The following is a 14,861-nucleotide window of genomic DNA, read 5'->3' as shown; positions in this document are numbered from 1 at the left end:
TCCATTAAAGGGAAACCATTTTCAAAATGATGTTAGCTATTAGTATAATTTGGTTATGATTGTAAAATCAGAATTATTAGCACATTTGGCTCTCAAGATAAATCTTGATTGGTCCCTCATTTCTACAATTTTCTCTGTGCAAACTTTATTCCCCTAGAAATCTGGCTTAGAGTTCTGAGGCCTTATTCCATCCTTTACAGAATTCTTTGCAAACATTCTGCCTGCTCCCGACCACTTTTTTTAGTGGATCCTTGCAGCTCCCCCCATTTATTGGTGGCTGATGGAGAGTACACCTGCCCTTATTTGGGAGAGAGCGTGAAAATGTGATGCCAATTGAGAAAATACATCCTCCAATGTTTTTCCACCTTTTGCATCCTTTGAACACTGGACGCCCACTAGGCTCAGCCATCTCTTAATGGTAGCAGGACACTAAATTTTCTTTTATGGCAATTGGAGCCTGTGCAAGTGCTCACAGAGCATGGCCTTGCATAGGCTGAAAAGGTCATATTTAAACAAAACTACTTTTTTCCCAGGCAGAGGCTGCCTGCAAAGCCCTCGCTGTAGCAGATTCCCAAGGCTTGCCGCAACTGAACCCCACCCCCATTTAGGTGGGACCACCCCAGGCAGGGGTCCTCCATATAAATGACCCCCAAGGTAGGAAGATTGGCCAGGGTTAGGGGTGTACCTCCATGGAAAATGGCCATGGCAGGCAGCTACATCCCAATGAACATGGAAACAAGGCCATTATGACTTCGTACACATTTATAATAGATTTTCATATCAATTGATTTGTAAATATTGAACAGCAACATGTTTTCACAGCTGTTCCTGATCTGTCACAGGTACTATACTTACTGTGGCATGGGTAGCAATTGATTCCGCCAAGAATGATAAGTTTTAAAATGTCACTTTCTGGTATATCCTGACTTGTCCATGCAGCTTGTGCACTTCCACTACTACAGCACTCCTCTCGATCAATCCGGGTCATGGACAAAGCCTGGCATTTCCCACTTCGTCCTTGCTGTAGCCAGCACACCCCAGCTGAAGGAACCATAATGCAGAAAACATGGGTGAGCAACATCGAAAACATCTGCTTTCACCAATTTTTTTTTTTAAATACATGTAATTACATTGCTTACAATTTGTAAAATTGTACCTTGCCTCCACCAGTCTCTGTAAAGAATTATTTCAATGATAGAAAAAGGACTAGTAATATGTTCTGTCTATAGTATTTCAGGTTGGGCAGCGTATTAATAGGCTGTAAGCTGAATATGTCATAAATCATGACAGAAAAATTCAGTTTATGAAATCTTCAATTTTTTGGAAATCCTGCTGCTCAAGTCTAACACAACTTTGAATATGCACAAATGACAGCAAATGAGCTATGCAGCAGAACTAATCGTCCTTGTTTGTGAAGTTCTGAGACAGCAAAACCACTGATAACCCAATTCTTGAATACACAACAATCTTCTGAAGACAAATGCATATTTTACATTACCATGTCGTAAGAGAGCTTTTAATAAAAGTTCTCAGCTTGATTTCATTATAAAAATAAATGTGATTGATAGAGGGAAAACATTACAGTGTTATATGCTGATTTTTTTAACACCAATTGTGAAGATTTTAATATCACATTTATCTATAAAATTCAATCTTTCTCCAAAACTAAATAGAATAATTATCACTGAAAATATTCCTACTATACATGTCACCAATTTATTCTTACAAAAATATTTTCTTTTATGCATCTCCAATAAATAAAATTCTGCAACTGAATCGGTTGTACTTTCCAAAACAAAAATACTGTTGTTAAGTTTCTGTATCTTAATTTCAAATAGTTTTTTTTTTTAAAAAGATATCTAGAGTTAAAATGGAGGAAGTGACTTCCCTCACCAAGATTGAAAATGGAAGATCAGAAAAGGTGTGGCTATGGAGTCATAGCAAATGTACATGTTCACAAATCGATTGAAGCCAAAATAGCTTTAATGGCTGGGACACCTTATCAGAAGCAATAAACATATGTAGATTGACAGATAGAGACATGGATGACTCTATTCTCCCAATAATATTGTACCATTATACTGGGAAGGTGTGGACTAGTAATATGTTCTATCATTGAAATAATTCTTTACAAAGACTGGTGGAGGCAAGGTGTGAACATCACTGAGAAGACACTTTTTTCCTGGACCATTATACTGGGAAGGTTTGAGTGCCCCATCGATAATAATTTCCTGGATCATTAACAAATGGTTTGCTGTAATAGGACTTTTTCACTAAAGAAAAAAATGTATTCAAACCCACAGGCATTCTCTGAGTCATCAATTTCCTACTTGGCCACACCCGACAAGTGAAAGTGTTAACAGGGGACTCAAAAGAATGCTGGGAATAAGCAACAAGGATTTTGGACTTATTTGTTTCTTTTGAAACAGGTTTATATATTGTACAAGTTTGGTTATTGTATCTTTCTGTGCCTTTCTGCTTCTATGCAATTAATACAACGTTAAATGAATTTTGCCAAGTAGTTTCCACTTGTCTGGAAATTGGTTATTTTTCATCTTTGGGAAAGGGATGGGAGAATATGGTGGACATCACATGTATTCCGCAGTGATCTACAATGATTAGGAGTTTTTTTGTTAAAGCTGGGCATGCCAGCCGACACACACTGTGCTTAAGAGTACGAGTGTTGGTGCACAAGAGACTTGTGGTCTGCTCATGAAAACTACCATCCAACCATGAACGCAGACAAGAAATGTTGGGAGAAAGCCCAAACTGTGAAATTCCCTTCATCAGCTGCACATGCATGAACGTCAGTGAAGTTGACAAATCTTGATAATGCTATAACTGCATTGTTGAAAGCATTCAGTTTAAATCAAAGACTTCACGGAATCATTGAAATTTACATCACGAAGGAGGCCATTTCTGCCCATCGTGTCCGTGCCGGCCAACAAGAGGCTATTCAGCTCAATCCCACTTTCCAGCTCAAGCTCCGTAGCCCTGTAGATTACAGCACTTCGGTTGCATATCCAAGTACTTGTTAAATGTGGTGAGGGTTTCTGTCTCTACCACCCTTTCAGGCAGTGAGTTCCAGACCCCCACAACCCTCTGGGTGAAGAAATTTCCCCTCAAATCCCCTATAAACCCCCTACCAATTACTTTAATTTTATGCCCCCTGGTTGTTGACCCCTCTACTAAGGGAAATAGGCCCTTTCTATCCACTATATCTAGGCCCCTCATAATTTTATACACCTCAATGAGGTCTCCCCTCAGCCTCCTCTGTTCCAAGGAAAACAAACCCAGTCCTTTCTATCCACTATATCTAGGCCCCTCATAATTTTATACACCTCAATGAGGTCTCCCCTCAGCCTCCTCTGTTCCAAGGAAAACAAACCCAGCCTATCCAATCTGTCCTCATAGCTAAGTTTCTCCACTCCCGGCAACATCCTCGTAAATTTCCTCTGTACCCTTTCCAGTGCAATCACATCCTTTCTGTAATGCAGTGACCAGAACTGCATGAAGTACTCTAGCTGTGGTCTAACCAGTGTTTTATACAGTTCAAGCATAACCTCCCTGCTCTTGTATTCTATGCCTCGGCTAATAAAGGCAAGCATTCCGGAGTAAGGGAAGTCATACTTGCCCTTCAATCCAATCTCTGAATTCTACAGTGGAATTGATAATTTAGTAATCTTTGATAATGATTTACAATGCTACCTGACTATAGATAATGTCGTGCCTTCAACATGAACTTCGAAGTCTATGACATGAGAAAGGGGAAGAGATCGCCTGCAAAGAATGGCCTTACATCAACATGGAATGTTTATTGGGTGCTGCGCTAATCTCTTTTTATTGAACAGCTGGGAGTTACTCTAAGCCCTGCAAATCCCTCGCACTTTGTTATTTTCTTCTAACATTCTAAGACCTGGTAACTATTTTATTCACCTTGGGAGGATAAAAGACTGAGTTCAGATCCCAAGCCTGGTCCTCAACCAAAAGAAGGATCTATTCTTGTAGCCAATGACGTGGCACTGAATGAATAAAAGGGCAACGAAGATACAGTGGAGCTTCTTCTCTGAACGAACACTTTAGAAAATTGCACTGATGACAATGTAAGATCAATAAGTGCTGTATTTTCCCCTAATGGTTACCACTAGGTTTGGCTTCAAATTATTTTCATTTTCTTTGAATTTGAAGATCGTTTTTTTGATGTGGCTCTTTTAGCGACTGTGTTGAAAGATACCAAACATTTAAAATGGACAGTTTTATTATCGCTGATTCAAGAAGAAAAAAATCATGAACATCACACAGGAGATTTTACTTTATTTTGTTTCTTTCATTTCAATTTTCTATAAAAGACTGAAAGTGACATGTTAGAACGTCAACGCCATTGCAACTGTACCAAAAACTAATTTCAGGAACAGACCGATCATCTATCCCATCCAATTTTGGTTAAATACTTCAATGTATTGCTGAGGGTAACAGCATCTCTCTGCAGCCTACAGAGTATTACTTTCAGCTGATACTGGATCAAGTTGAACTTCAGAACTTTCCCTTCAAAGTGAATGCATTTGAATTAAATTTGGGGATGTTCAACATCATCAAATGTCAGTGCGACAAACGTAATTAAAAAAAAAAATCTTCTCAGCCTTTCAGTGGTGCTGTTAATTATTCTCAAACAACAGCTTACAACTTCGAAGATTATACAGCTTTGTACTTGAATAGGTTGAAGATAGAACTTGTGCTCAAGTTTTACTGTAGATACCTACATTTAGAACCATGTAAAGTGCCAGGAACAAGGTATACTGCCCCAGTAACACTACTCTCTCGTTATACTGCCCCATACTCTCTGGTCAGGTAAGCAGAGTTCGGCGTTAAATATGCACAAAACTCTGCTCATTGACTGGTGACATTTTTTTCATCGATTCATAGAAACTTATAGCACAGAAGGAGGCCATTCAGCCCATCATGCCCATGTTGGTTCTTTGAATGAGCAGTCGTGCTTAGTCCCACATCCCCGCTTTTTGTCCGTAACCCTGTCAGTTCCTCGTCCTCAAGTACCTGTCCAGCTCAGTTTTAAAATTATTTACGGAATCAGCTTCCGGCACCTTTTCAGGTATAGAGTGTCCCAGTTCCCCACAACTGCGTGAAAAAAAGTCTCCTCATCTCCCGCCTAGATCTTTTTCCAATGATTTTGAATCTATCACCTCTAGTTATTGACCCACTCGCCAGAGGAAATATTTTTTGCCCTATTTACTCCAACAAAATGTCTCACCATCTTGCAAACCTCTATTAAGTCACCTCTTAACCTCTGTTCCAAGGAGAACAGTCCTAACTTTTTTGACCAGCCAATCAGTGCCACGACTATATTCAGTGGCCCCCCCCACACACACACACACACACTTTTAAGCTATTTATTTAAGCTATACGAGAAATCCACTGTCAAATAAACACTTGCACTTGGATGATGGTAATTCTTTAGTGCAGTTAGGTTTTTATCCTTCCTGTTATTGAAATCACCCAGAGCATTAGCATTCGGAGCTAGTGCCTCTGAATGCACAACCGCATACCAATGGAATGCGATGGCACAAAAGCCTGAATTATGTTTATATGTTCCATCTGTGGGCGAATGACCCACAGAATGTTTTGTGTCGGGGGTAGTGGTAGAGCAAAGAATGTTTTTGTAAAAGGACTGATGTATTTGCGGGGAAATGCTCACACTGCATTGGCGAATGCCAACTTGCATTTCAAGGAATGTTTCCTGTGCTGGAATAACTGCAGGAAAAGATTTTGACGTTGCGAGTGTGGAGCCTGCAGGATGCTACAAGGTGGCCCTGGCTTGCTTCCCACCTCTGAGCAATGTCTTTTGCCCCTCATTCACAAAAAAAAAATTGACTCGACCCCAAACACGAGTCCCTGAAAGCCCCCTTTGCTGAAATCAAACCAACGGGATTGAGGCTGTCGGAAACTTTCTGTGAATCCCAACAGCCAGGCCAAAGGTGTTCCAAAACCCTATCATTTGCATCTTATGTTATACCTCTATGGCTGTATATGGAGAACGCATTGTATTTAACTTTTTCATATACTTTCCACGCTCTTTCAGAAACATTCTATCGGTATCTTTTAAAATGACTGTGAAACTTCAGCTTCACTGAAAGCACTTTCATTCTTTCTGGGAGAGGAACACCTGAGTTTGGAACTCCTGCACTTGAAAAGCGTTCTTGGCCCGGGACACACCTCACTTCTCATTGAAGGCCCGGTGAGTGTGAGTCCTGAGGCAGAGCTGCATGCCTGTAGCGCCCTGTCTGATCAACAGCTTTCAGATCATGTGAATCTTGTTTTGCCCGGGGACTCATAGCTCCTCCAGAGATTGTCTCACAGGCACAAGCCTCTTATCATTTCTTCGTATAGAAGGCCTCCTCCAGTAATACAGGCTCCTTTAGGTCCCTTTCATTCTTATGTGAAGGGATGCGGTGAGCTGTTATAAAACTGCACGTTTGTCACACTTTTCATTTACAGTAAGAAAATTGTCTTCTTGTCAGCTGTGGCTCAGTGGGTAGCACACTTGCCTCTGAGTCAGAAGGGTGTGGGTTCAAGTCCCACTCCAGGAACTTGAGCACATTAAAAAAAAAATCTAGGCTGACACTCCAGTGCAGTGCTGAGGGAGTGCTGCACTGTCGGAGGTGCTGTCTTTCAGATGAGGCGTTGAACTGAGGCCCAGTCTGCTCTCTCAGGTGGACGTAGAAGATCCCGTGGCTCTATTTCGAAGAAGAGCAGGGGAGTTATCCCCGGTGTCCTGGCCAATATTTATCCCTCAATCAACATCAATAAAACAGATTATCTGGTCATTATCATATTACTGTTTGTGGGAGCTTGCTGTGCGCAAATTGGCTGCCGTGTTTCCCACATTACAACAGTGACTACACTCCAAAAATACTTCATTGGCGGTAAAGCGCTTTGAGACGTCCCGGTGGTCGTGAAAGGCGCTATATAAATGCAAGTCTTTCTCTTCTCCACTTTTACCATGTAACCCTTCTGCTTTCACTATCTTCAGCAACACAAGCCCTTTATTTAGCCCAGAAGTACTTGTTTTTATTTTATTCCCTATTTCCCCTCTCTCCCTGCCAAAATCCCCTTCAGTTCTTCCATGGGTCCTTTTCACTTTTACACTCTGCACTTTCATCAGTCTCATGAAAAGAAAACAAAATCAGTCAGCTCATCTGGGCTCCACTGTGCCATAAACTGCTCTTCAACAGTCTGGGGCTAAGCGCTCCCTCTTTTAAACCTCCCAACCCCCCAAATACACACACCAGTCCAGACTGCCCTCAGCCCCCCACCGACCTACACTCCCATCCATAGCTTGGGCGACGCACTGAGCGGCGTTTGCCTTTGTCACTAGTTCTATAACCCTGCGCTGGCGTTTGACTGATTATTGGGGCTAAAAAGCAAAAATTATTGCAAATATAACTTTGTTTTAAAAAATTCAGATCATTTTGGAAATGCACAACAAGCCAGTCAGCATCTGAAAATAGGATAGGTTAACAGTTGGGGCGGGGCCCTGGATGAGTATCCTATCAAAATAATCCCATTAGATGCTGACTTTCGTGATGTACATTTGCAGGTTTTATGTAACAATTTATTATTCATTTCATTCAAAAATGTTTTCGCACTTTTCATCCACTGGCAGTAAATGGGGCAGCTGGTGGGTATGTATTTAACCAGTCCAACGCCCCGAAATACATTAAGTGAAAGTTTAAAACAAACAAACAAACATCATCGAACTTTTCTTTATGAATATATTGCAACTTTTGTTGCATCGAACATATTCCTACCGATTCAGTGCGGCACCAATACAATAAATACTGTTTCCAACAATCTCTGATATATTTCAGAAAGTTACAAGTTAGTTTCAGCAACCGCTTCACCATTAAAACACGTGTTTGTGATCAACCCGCCGCTGAAGGTGCTCTGAACAAAACGAATTCTTAAAATAACAGCCTTCGCTTCTTACCATAAGAGGGATTGCCACCGATGAGAATACACAGGATTTCAAAAAAGAAGGGGGTTACGATTAGGTTCTTGATTAACAACTTCATGGTGAGAGAGAGAGAGAAAGAAAGAGAAATTAAATCACAAGCCCCGAACTTTCTTGAACAGAAATTGGACCTCACTTTTCACAATGAATGTGGGCTGCGTTTTCCCAACTGGTCCTTAAGTAATGGGAGCGGGTGGGCGTGTGGATCAGACGCGTCTTCGGTGGGCGGGCTGACAGCAGCCAGTGGCAGAGAGGGGGAAGCAATTGTTTTTTTGTTGCAAAAGCCTGACTTTGATCTTGTGTCAAACCTCGCCCACTGACTGATCCCGCCTTGGGTCCCAACCAAAATAAGCACAGTCTCCCGCCAGCATCCAGGCACCCAGGTCACTTTTACTATGCTCTGCCCATTAGTCACCGTTTCCTATAAACACTCGGGACGAATGCTGAGTGTTACTCAGTCTTGTGTACATCTGTTATTTTCCAATACTTTTAACGAATGATTTCTCAATTTTCTCTCTGGCTGTAGTCCACAACAGTGATTACACTCCAAGAGTATTTCATTGGCTGTAAAGCGCCCTGGGACGTCCGGTGGTCGTGAAATGCGCTATGTAAATTCTTTCTTTCTTCAGCTGAGGAATTTATGCAGACAGACTTCTCCCTTCTGTATTGATCTCCGGAGAAGCTGTATTTAGCATTTCTATGTTGAAACAAGCAGCGGACGAGGTTAGGAGCCCCGGTAGAAAGTTGCAGTTTATGATCAGACTGTTACTGGCTTGTTTATACTTTAGTTGATTGTAACAGAGATTTAATCTTAGCGTTTCCCCTTGCCTGCAGTTTTCTGATGCAACTCCAACGAAATAAATTGTCGACATTCTCAGCCGTTGACCCTGGTGCTAACTTTGCGCGAAGATAAAGTACTGTACACTGTTACTCCGCAGTAAGCTAACTCTGTGCATGGCTACTTCTGAACATCAGTTAGGCATTTCATCGCACGCTGAATGGTCCGTTTACCGGGACGATATGACTTTTTAAAATTTGATATCACATTCGTCCAAGATCACAATGAAAAAAATCCAGGACATACATTTTTTTTTAGCTTCTAAACAAATGTTATTTTAAAGTTGGAATAATTACATGCCAGCTTTCTCCCGGAACAACGCGAATATATTGAAAACGTTCATCCAATATACATAAATCAGCCGTGTTGTATTGATTACAGGGGAAATTATTATAATAGCAAAGTGCAGTGAACTTACCTGTTGCATTTAGGATAAGTTCAGATTTCAGAAATGAGTATTCAAGTCGTGTTATAAGGCAATTTTAATCAGCTTGGATTATGCACCTGGAATGTACGGATTTATACAGTATAACGTTTAAAAATAGGTTTCCTCATAAATTAACAAAAATTGAGCGATCTTAGGTTCCATCACGGAACAGTCCAGCCGATATATTGGCATTTCTAATAGTGTTTTCAATACACAGAACGAGTGTAAAGTTCTAAGATTAATCGTAAAATAGTCTAGGAAGAACATCTGCAAACATTTATTTAAAAACAATACTCATTACTCTTTCTTCTTGATGGCACTTCAAGTGTTTGAAGTTGGGGGCAGTTCTAATCAATCCCAATGCAAAAAAAAATCATAAGAATATTATAAGAAGGATATAGAGGCACTGAAGAGGGTGCAGAGAAGATTTACAATAATTATACTAGAAATGCGAGGGTATACATATCAGGAAAGGATGAACAGGCTGGGTCTCTTCTCTTGAAAAAAGGCTGAGGGGTGACCTAATTGAGGTCTTTAAAATTATGAAAGGTTTTGGTAGAGTAGACACAGAGGGAATGTTTCCACTGGTGGGGAAGAGCATAACTAGAGGCCATCAATATAAGATAGTCACCAAGAAATCTAATAGGGAATTCAGAAGAAACTTCTTTACTCAGAGAGTGGTGAGAATGTGGTGCTTGCTACCACAGGGAGTGGTTGAAGCGAATAGTATCGATGCATTTAAGGGGAGGCTGGACAAGCATACGAGGGAGAAGGGAATAGAGGGTTATACTGATAGAGTTAGATGAGGAAAGGCGGGAGGAGGCTCAAATGGAGCATAAACACTGGCATGGATTGCTTGAGCCGAATGGCTATTATATCCAATGTAATGTAATCCTATTTAATATATATCTCTATCATGCCTGTTTTAATGCCTTTTGAGGCATTATTTTATATGGGGGCATTGAATTTGTTGTAATTCATCATCCAGAGGCAAGTAAGTCTCCCTTCACAACCTGATATCTTGTGAACATTTCCTTACCAAACTGATATTCTATGAAACTCTTACTTATGATAAGAGTTACGATGCCATGATATTCGGCGAGCCTCCCTCATCAACCTCATATTGTGGAACCTCCTCACTTACCTGATATCTGTAATAAAAAAGAAAATGCTGGAAATACTCAGCATCTGTGGAGAGAGAGATACAGAGTTAAAGTTTCAGGTCCATGACCTTTCGTTGGAGATATAACTGTAGTAAGAGTTTCTACGGGTACATAAAAAGGAAAAGAGTGGCTAAAGTAAATGTTGGTTCCCTGGAGGATGAGACTGAGGAATTAATAATGGAGAACAGGGAAATGGCAGAAACGTTGAACAAATATTTTGTATCGGTCTTCACGGTAGAAGGCACTAAAAACATCCCAATAGTGGATAATCAATGGGCTATAGGGAGGAAGGAACGTGATACAATCACTATCACTAATGAACTAGTACTTGGTAAAATAATGGGACTAAAGGTGGACAAGTCCCCTGGACCTGATGGCTTACATCCTAGGGTCTTAAAAGAGGTGGCTGTAGAGATAGTGGATGTATTGGTTGTAATCTACCAAAATTCCCTGGATTCTGGGGCGGATTGGAAAACCGCAAATGTAATGCCCCTATTTAAAAAAGGAGTCAGACAGAAAGCAGGAAACTATAGACCAGTTAGTCTAACATCTGTCATTGAGAAAATGCTGGAGTCCATTATTAAGGAAGCAGTAGCAGGACATTTGGAAAAGCATAATTCAATCAAGCAGAGTCAGCATGGTTTTATGAAAGGGAAATCATGTTTGACAAATTTTCAGGAGTTCTTTGAGGACGTGACGAGCAGGAGGGATAAGGGGGGACCAGTGGATGTGGTGTATTTGGATTTCCAGAAGGCATTCGATAAGGTGCCACATAAAAGGTTACTGCACAAGATAAAAGTTCACGGGGTTCGGGGTAATATATTAGCATGGATAGAGGATTGGCTAATTAACAGAAAGCAGGGAGTCAGGATAAATGGGTCATTTTCCGGTTGGCAAACAGTAACTAGTGGGGTGCCGCAGGGATTGGTGCTGGAGCCTCAGCTACTTACAATCTATATTATTGATTTGAATGAAGGGACCGAGTGTAATGTAGCCAAGTTTACTGATGATTCAAAGATGGGTGGGAAAGCAAATTGTAAGGAGGACACAACAAATCTGAAAAGGGATATAGACAGGTTTAGTGAGTGGACAAAAAATTGGCAGATGGAGTATAATGGGGGAAAATGTGAGGTTATCCACTTTGGCAGAAAAAATAGAAAAGCAAATTACAACTTAAATGGAAAAAATTCCAAAGTGTTGCAATACAGAGGGACCCGGGGGTCCTTGTGCATGAAACAAAAAGTTAGTATGCAGGTACAGCAAGTAATCAGGAAGGCAAATGGAATGTTGGCCTTTATTGAAAGGGGGATAGCGTATAAAAGCAGAGAAGTCCTGCTACAACTATACAGGGTATTGGTAAGGCCACACCTAGAGTACTGCGTATAGTTTTGGTCTCCGTATTTAAAGAAGGATATACTTGCATTGGAGGCTGTTCAGGGAAGGTTCACTAGGTTGATTCCAGAGATGAGGGGGTTGACTTATGAAGATAGTTTGAGTAGGTTGGATCTATACTCATTGGAGTTCAGAAGAATGAGAGGTGATCTTATTGAAACATGTAAGATAATGAGGGGGCTCGACAAGGTGGATGCAGAGAGGATATTTCCACTCATAGGGGAAACTAGAACTAGGGGACATAGGGCTAGAATTTCCCTAACCTGTTTTTCTGGCGCCCTCACCCGAGGCGCGACGTTTTTGTCCGCCTCCAAGCGCGTCGAAAAAAGACATTGGTATTTTGGCCGCTCCCCAGCCTCTCTTCAGTCGTGGCGAGCGTGGCCCAATGGATTGGGGGCAAAGCCAGGTCCCGGCGCTGAAAACAGTGCCGGGACCTCTGCACATATGCGCTAGAGTCTGTTCGCATGTGCAGTAGCTGCTGGCAGTCCGTTTCTGCAAACGCACGCTGCAGGCTGTGTGGGAGGGGCCCGAAGCACACCGAATCTGTGAGTACGTGCTGCAGGCTGTGTGGGGGGTGCCCAAAGCACGCCGTCCCTAGCCCTGGCCGAATGCGCTCCCTCATCGACGACCCACTGCCTTCCCTAAGGTTGGACTTCTATTTTTTATTTGTTATTTACTGATTGATTTTGGTGCTATAGGTGCAGGGTTCCTTCTATTTTTTTATTTGTTATTTATTGATTGCTTATTACTTTGGTTTTGGTGCTTTAGGGGCAGGGTTCCTTCTATTTTTTTATTTGTTATTTATTGATTGCTTATTACTTTGGTTTTGGTGCTTTAGGGGCAGGGTTCCTTCTATTTTATTTGTTAATTAATTGCTTATTACTTTTTGTGCTTTGATTGGTGCTTGGTGGTGCTTTAAATGTAGTTACTTGCGCCGATTCCTTAACTGTAAGTAAGGTCTTTCTGTGCGGACAAAAGTGGACACATACGCTGCCCTACATTAGTTTAGTACAACTTTTTTCTGGCCAAATTGGCATACATGGTGTAAGTGGCTGGGAACGCCCCCTTTTGAAAAAAAAAACTGACCTAACAAAAAACCTAACTAACTCACTTACACTTGCGCAAATTAAATGGCCATATTTGCAACTAAAAAGATACACCAGAAAAATCAAATTACACCAAAAAAAAACGGTGCAACTCATGGGGAAATTTGGGCCCATAGCCTCAGAATAAGGGGCCGCCCATTTAAAACTGAGACGAGGAATTTGTTCTCTCAGAGAATTGTAAATCTGTGGAATTCTCTGCCCCAGAGAGCTGTGTAGGCTGGGTCATTGAATATATTTAAGGTGGAGATAGATAGATTTTTGAGCAATAAGGGAGTAAAGATTTATAGAGAGCGGGCAGGGAAGAGGAGCTGAGTCCATGATCAGATCAGCCATGATTTTATTGAATGGCGGAGCTGGCTTGATGGGCCAAATGATCTATTCCTGCTCCTATTTCTTATGTTCTTATGTACTTATGTTCTTCTATAACAGGTTTTGGGCAAATGCAGAGGCAGGGAAAGGGGGAAGGGAAGAAAGAACATAAGGGAAGGTCTGTGATAGGATGGAAGGCAGGAGAGATTAAATGATAAAAGGGATGGTGGTGCGACGCAAAATGAGTTGGTAATGGGACTGAAACATTAACTCTGTTTCTCTCTCCACAGATGCTGCCTGACCTGCTGAGTATTTCCGGCATTTTCTGTTTTTATTTCAGATTTCCAGCATCTGCAGTGTTTTGCTTTTGATATTTTGTCAACTGCCCTCACTGAATTGAAATATACGAGCCCCTTCTATAAAATTGGATTTTCTGTGAGTCACCCTCCCCATTTTGTGAGTTCTTGTGTGGTTTTTTTCATGGACTAGTGGCAATGTCAGAAAAGAAGCAGCAGTCCCAGAAGTTGTAAAAATATAATAATATAAAAAGAAAATATTGGGGATGAATCAGAAACAATAATTCAATATTGGCATCACTAACTGCTTCAACTTCAGCGGTTCACAACTTCATCTGAACCTTTCCATTAAATTTCTGTGTTGTAATCCATTCGGTTTCCTCTGTGTATTCTATTCATGTAATAAATGCACAATTGCTATAACATTGTGGGGTCAGTAAACGGACATGTTTATTGTGTAACAGACAGTGTATGTTGGCACTCAGTCATTTTTTCGCATTATGTAACTTGTGTCAATAAAGATGTTAAGTAAATTTGTTGTAACAGATGCTGTTTGTGAAAGAAAATGGAACAAAACAAGTTCATTCTTAGATTGGTCAGAGAGGCCCCAAATTCTCCCAGGATCATTCACATCTTTACATTGTAAATAACTGTATGCACCAGAGATGGTCTGCTGTTCAACCTGTTATATGTTAAGGTCAGGTTTATACAGTTTGTTCTAAAACAAATTACCACATATGAAAGCAATTACAGCAGCAGGAAAATGAATTGGCAAGTATTCCGTCTCCAATGGTAATGTTAAGTTTTTAATACCAAACTTCTAACGGACTGCCACCGACTCAGTCTGGGGCCTATGTTTCTAAAGCACGCCCTCCTTAATTAAGGCCGTCTGCAAAGTTATGGTGAGAAGCACTGGGTGGGATAAAACAAAATAGAAAAAGGACTATCGTCGCATAAACCTTCACCAGTCCCACCTCTCCAGTATGATGCGGTTTTAAATCACGCTGGGTTCACTCACAAGGAGTCTTTTGAAATGAAGGAAGTATGAATTGATTAAAAGGAGAAAAAATAATTCCTGCAAGATACTGTTCACAATTCACAAGACGGATCCCAATTTTGAAAAAAGTGAAAACGTTTTTAAAAGCTGAAGTGATAGCGTCTAGAAGTACAGCAGTTGAATCCTAGATGGACTTAAAATCTCCCAACTATAAAAAACGTAAATGTTATATAATGCTACTCATTTCCTCAGGATGTCCCAAAACAATTCAAAGCTAATGAATTGCTTTTGAAGTGTAATTCTGTTG

The 14,861-nt window shown here is 40.9% G+C and overlaps 1 protein-coding gene across 1 annotated transcript in view; it reads right to left on the bottom strand.

Moving 5' to 3' along the window:
- Positions 1 to 8,210, bottom strand: part of fstl3 (follistatin-like 3 (secreted glycoprotein)) — a 34,900-nt gene extending 26,690 nt beyond the window's left edge. The window contains exons 1-2 of the mRNA XM_070859712.1: positions 8,003 to 8,210; positions 856 to 1,041 (exon numbers count right to left, since the gene is read on the bottom strand). Coding sequence (XP_070715813.1) covers positions 856 to 1,041; positions 8,003 to 8,087 — 271 coding nt within the window. The 5' untranslated portion in view covers positions 8,088 to 8,210. The remainder of the gene's footprint in view (positions 1 to 855; positions 1,042 to 8,002) is intronic.
- Between the last annotated feature and the right edge of the window lie 6,651 nt (positions 8,211 to 14,861).

The sequence above is a fragment of the Pristiophorus japonicus genome, chromosome 18 (assembly GCF_044704955.1).
Source record: "Pristiophorus japonicus isolate sPriJap1 chromosome 18, sPriJap1.hap1, whole genome shotgun sequence".
Classification (NCBI taxonomy): Eukaryota; Metazoa; Chordata; class Chondrichthyes; family Pristiophoridae; genus Pristiophorus; species Pristiophorus japonicus.
The sequence above is the reverse complement of the archived record's forward strand: the minus strand, read 5'-3'. Positions and strand labels throughout refer to the sequence as shown.